The sequence below is a fragment of the Pollachius pollachius genome (genome assembly GCF_949987615.1).
Source record: "Pollachius pollachius genome assembly, chromosome: 8".
Taxonomy (NCBI): Eukaryota; Metazoa; Chordata; class Actinopteri; order Gadiformes; family Gadidae; genus Pollachius; species Pollachius pollachius.
In genome coordinates, this window is record NC_136941.1 from 22,065,324 (window position 1) to 22,071,323 (window position 6,000).

Below are 6,000 nucleotides of genomic sequence, written 5' to 3' on the forward strand. Positions count from 1 at the left end.
GAGCAGGAACAAACCAAAAGAAACCAAAAGAGAAAAAGACAGCTGTGACCCGGTCATCGTGAAAACAGAGAACGGTTTGACCGAAGGAGACGCAGGATGGCCAACTCGGGGCTCCAGCTGCTGGGCTACTTCCTGGCGCTGGGCGGATGGATAGGGATCATCTCCACCACGGTGCTGCCCCAGTGGAAGCAGTCGTCGTACGCGGGCGACGCCATCATCACAGCCGTGGGGCTGTACGAGGGGCTGTGGATGAGCTGTGCCTCCCAGAGCACGGGGCAGGTGCAGTGCAAGATCTTCGACTCCATGCTCTCCCTGGACAGTGAGTACAAGGCTATCTGGGCCCTTCACCTCCCCTTATGCTCAGGCACATTTGTGTTGTGTTTCTGCTGACTTACCTTTGTTTTCGATACCCGAAGATGCTGGAGTTGTTGGATGTTTGAATTGGGAGTGTGTGAATGTGTTGTTTATTTTTAATTCTGGTGGAGAATGTTCTTTTTTGGTTTATTGTCATGTCATTGTTTTTTATTTTATATTTTATCTAAATTTGGATTTTCCCTTTCTGTTTGCAATCTGCTTCCTTTGCTTTAATCGACGTGAAAACTGTTCTTGATCCCGAACCAATGACGTAGTTCTTATAACTGTGCGATCCATGTACTATTGGCCAATTACCAAAAAGCTCTTAAATACTTACAACTGAAAATATGGAAACATTTTCAGCCAAATTGTTGCTATTGTTAGACAGAGTATATACATCCCATAGTTTTTAAAGCCCCCAAACAAGTGAGATGGAAAAAGATGTATAACTTGGAAAGGTCACAAGTTCAGAAGCATAAATCTTGTTAAAAATGCTGCTGCTACTGCTGCTGTTTAGAGGTTTAATGAAATTCCTCCTTGAAAAGTGGTTAAACATCTTCACATTAGCTGTGAGTTAGAGGGGCTGGTGGCTATGTGGGGGGGTGTTGGGGGGTGTTGGTGACTGGCGATAGCCAGGAATGTGGGGTTCTGACATAAATTAGCTCTGAATATGAGCTTGCTGTCATCTCCAATCTGAGAGCGCGGCCTACTGACTCATAATTAATGACACACAGATTATATGAACCCCCCTATCCAACGTCCGCCTAAATCATCTGATTAGGGCTCTCTGATGCAAAGCTACAGGGGGCGGGATCACCCCAAAGTCCTCTTCAGAGCAACAATGGCAAAGCCCACACCGCTTATTATTACCATTTTGAATCATCTTTAATCTTGATGTTGCTTTTCTCTGCGGTCGGGTGATGTGCAGTAATATAAATGAATGTAATCCTCCTCTTGCATACTACTTCGCCCTTCTGGTACAACACACAGAAGGCCCTGGGAGAAGCCTGTGGCCCTTCTGGGTGACTCACTCATACCGTATCAAAACATTTTCTGTGGCACGGCCGTGCAAGAGGGGGCATCGCTCCGCTTGGACATCTCCTGTTTTTTCACTGGTTACGGCCAAATGAACGGCGTATTGTCCTGATGAATAGGGGTTGTTTGGAGAAGAAAAGGCCAGTGTTGAGCCAAACACCAAGAGATATTCCCAGAATGCGCTCTGTCTTCCCCACACACGTACATTGTTCCCTTAGTCCGAGCCCCCCAGTGTGTGCACATATTAGCACTCTGCTCAAACACAGAGGGTTTTTCCTAGAACACCCCCACCACCACCACCGCCACTACGAGGGACAATTCATCAACGTGTGACAATCCATCACAGGGCTTCCATGGTGTTCTTAGCAATAAGCTTTTGCAATAACCTATCCTTAATCTTGCTCGGACAAAATCTATGTGATTTGGGCATAAAGGGTAACGTACCTGGTAACGTTGGCGTACTTGGTCTGATGGGTTAGGGTTAGGGTGTTCAAAGGAGCACCCTAACCAGTGTAAAATAATCGTATTCTTTGTTGGGTTAGGGTTCAAATGATAGCCCATATGGTGAGTAAATAAAATCGAATTAAATAAAATGGCTGGAAAGTTATCAATTTAACTTATCAAGGCTAATGATTGGGTTAACCAGGCTTGTAGGCCTGAATAGCTAACATTATAGTTCAGTATGCTACCAGCTATATTTAGCTGGTAGCATAGAGTTCACTATGCTACCAGCTAAATATAGTGTCAGTGTTTATATTATATTAAGTATAAGGCTAGTATTTTACTAGTATAAGGATTGAATAGATAAAAGTTTCATACAAATATATAAGTATGCAAATAAAAAACATTTTAGTATATTTTATAATTTGTTGTTTGTTGTATTGTCTTCAATTTCTTTTTTTATTCATTCTCTTGCTCAATTACCTAGATTCCTGATATTAGAAATAGTGAACATAATTAACATCATTTCCTGTCTGGTAATATGACTTCCTGCCAGCAAGGTTGGCAAATCTTTCTGGCAAGAAGGTATATTTAAATTACTCAAAGCACTGCTTGACACAGTCAATTGTTTGTTTTTCCTCGTAGTACACCATCCAAACCACCATATCCATTAAAATTAAGAGAAAATAGTTTTTATCTCAATGGCAACCCCAAATAGTTCTAACGAGCTAATAAGCTAACGCATGTTGTTCCAAGAGTATTATCTGGAGAGAATTGATTTAAATCTAGAGGTTTGCTTACACATCACAGATGTGATATTGCTTTGTAAAACACGGATAACACCAAAATGTAGATGGTGATTCTGAAACGATATGATTGCTGCTACTAGACTTGACTTGTTTTTGTTTCTCCAAAGCCAGGCAGGAAATAGGTAGGCAGATAATAAAAATCTAAATGTGTTCTTTCAAGATCCAGCTGCTCACGTGCTTCTTGACCAATCAGGCGGCAGAGCTTAAGTGGTGCTCTCTGTTTGGGAAGATGCAGCAATGCACCAGAGCAGATACACATCCAGTCCCATGCTTAGACAACACGTTGGCCAGGTGATGGATGGATGGCTCTGGGAGCTGGAGGTTCAACCCCCCCCAGGGGTGACCTCCTCTCCCTCCTCCGCAGCAGGGAGGCTGGCCGGCATGTGACACCATGGCCGGCCTGCTCATCAGACCATGCCAGCATGGCTCCCTCCTTTGATGCCCTCAACCAACTGTTCTGGAAGGCTTCACACAATGCCTCTGCGGAAGTGATTCATGAAACTGTTTGTTTTCCATTGATGGGTCTGAGGGATGTCTGCGTGTAGACCTGTGGTGCTGAAAGGACAGTTCTGTTCCATCGCTCAGGGCCAGACACTATGTGGTCCGGGTGGTGACAGAACCAGGGACTAGCTATGGGGGATGTACCAGTATCACTTCAAGACATATATGTGATATTGTCAGAGTATTGCATTAAACCCTTTGTGGGTGTGGGTGGGTTTGAGTGTGTGTCAGATTCATCTGCCATTGGCTGTGAACCAATTCACAATTCAGAACCAGAAACAGGCTGGGATGAAAGCGTCAGACGACAGGATACCATGATGGTTGAGGCTGTTCCAACCAGAGTGATAGGTGGGCGCGCATTGTATTCATGGCTAGCTGTACGAGTTCTGAGGACTGCTGCACTCCGCCTCCTTGCCCCTTCCTATATCCCCCTGTGGTGAGATCATCACTTCAAGCCTGTGTGGTCACCCCTCCACAGCCAGCTCACATGCAGACACGCACACACACACACACACACACACACACACACACACACACACACACACACACACACACACAGACACACACAAACATTCACGCACACATACAAAACACACACATGCATGCTCACATACACACACATGCCAGCATGCTCACACACACACACACACACCCACGCACTCACATGCATGCTCACACATGCACACACACTTGAACGGCATACTCACACGCCTGCCCAAACGCACGCATACATACATCTAAACACACACACACAACCACACACACGCACACACACACACACACACACACTGGTCAGATGACACACCCATTGTTCCACTCTATCTCCTTCATCCTGACTATCTCTCCAGCTGTCATCAGCCGTTGAAGAATGCAATCTCACGTCGTCACGACAACAAGCAGTCTCCCAGACCACCCCAAATAAACCACGACCCATCCCCCTCCCCCCCAGCCTCAACGGAAAGTTAGCCGGTTATCGAGAAATTCATCGGGTGGAGGTTGATTGAAGCATGGTAATTATTGTAATTGACACGTGGTAGGTAGGATGGGGCGGGCGTTTCTCTGCTCCCTCACACTTTATAAACATAGCCTCTGTTTTCACGCTTGTTGTGTGAGCAACCAGATTTACGTAGGATTTTCACAAGCTCCCTCCCATGGAAACTTAGTGGGCCCACACACACACACACATGTACAAACACACACACACAAAACATGAATGCATAATGAATAAGGCCTTCAGCTGGCCCCACCAGTGTTGAGGCTATACCTTAACACTAGCTAATGTTGCATTTGTTACAATCATGACGCGTTTCATTTTTCTAATTAAAGAAGGAAACGTACATCCATGCAGGATATTGTGACATATGACCCAATTACACAGTGAACTTCCTCCTGGGTGGTCCATTTCACTCCAAGGTCTGTTGTCGTTTGAGCCGATGGACAGGATCAAACACCCAACCACACACAACTGCTTGTGTCTTGAACGTATCAAAGGTTCTAGTGTTAAAGCAACCAAAAGCTGTATGAGCTGTTTGGTGGATGAGCCAACTCCCACCCCCACAGCATGCACCGGTTCCGCACACAACACATCCTTAAAGCACCCGCCTGGGCTCCACACACACACACACACACACACACACACACACACACACACACACACACAAATACACACACATAGTAGTGCGAAGAAAAGAAGGCCCCAAATGGATGAAAGTAAAAAGTGTTAAAAAACACATTACAATTCTTCATCAAAGCGAGCGCCCCCAGACATGAGACTTCAAATAGGGTTCCAAGCCCTCCCTCATAGGGTCCACATCTCTAAGAGATTCCTCCACCAACCTTCACTATGAATGCAAGGGTGTGTCCTGTCAGAATGACTTACGACAACTCTACCCTCTTTCATCGGCTGACCGTTCATCATGTATTTGAAGTATTGGCCAATGTCTCGTCCTGTTTCGTCCATGTGTTGTTCACAAACCCTAGTAACCCAGTAATACTGTTCAAGTAGCATCCAAATACTAATAATAATAACTGTCAATGATCCATTTGAAGTTGTCCATACAATGGTAGCTTCCTGCTAGCATTTGGACGCCCAGTCGCCTGATTGGCTGTTTACGTCAAACTGTGTGTCCTGGTCTGATCGCCGGGGCGACAGCACCATAAAGACAATCTTGCATTGTGAAAGAGCCACACTAATCCCACTGTGCCAAACATGTCAGGCCCTCCTACAGCTGACAGTTTGTGTGTGTGTGTGTGTGTGTGTGTGTGTGTGTGTGTGTGTGTGTGTGTGTGTGTGTGTGTGTGCGTGTGTGTGTATGTGTGCATGTGTGTTTGTGTGTATGTGTGTGTGTGTGTGTGTGTGGGTGTGTGTGTGTGTGTTGTGTGTATGTGTGTATGTGTGTGTGTGTGGGGGTGTGTTGTCATGCATCTTATTTGCAGCGCTAATGATATTTGCTAAGTAGCGGATGGAAGTGTGGTTTGGATTCGACCCCCAGTTGTGACACATGTCGTCTACTACTTTATGTGTGTCTCTTTTGTGAGGACATAAGTGGTGCAAAGATGAGTCCGGAAATTGTTCAGTGAGCATTTACTGTTTAGTGATTGTATAAACGACTGTTTGCCCATGTACAGCCCACTGAACTATGTGTCTGCGTGGGAGCGTGTGGACTCTACGCAGGGTTCAGAGGGGTGAAGCCACCACAGAGTAACGCTGGATGGATTCATCTCTGGGGTCTGCTGCTCTGTGGGGAAGGGCCAGGTCACCTAAGGAGCTGCAAACAGGGTTGGAGTCTCTTCTCCAAACCCCTTTTCATTGCTGCAGATTCAATAAGATCTATAGGACATTTCTGCAATGTGGCCACTT

At 45.6% G+C, this 6,000-nt stretch overlaps 1 protein-coding gene across 3 annotated transcripts in view; it reads left to right on the forward strand.

Annotated features, from left to right (window-relative positions):
• Positions 1 to 96: 96 nt before the first annotated feature.
• cldn19 (claudin 19) overlaps positions 97 to 6,000 on the forward strand; it is a gene marked incomplete at both ends in the record, with an annotated part of 13,791 nt that continues 7,887 nt past the window's right edge. For all 3 annotated transcript variants that reach the window (XM_079740939.1, XM_079740938.1, XM_079740940.1), the window contains one exon: positions 97 to 319. In XM_079740939.1, coding sequence (XP_079597065.1) covers positions 97 to 319 — 223 coding nt within the window. The remainder of the gene's footprint in view (positions 320 to 6,000) is intronic.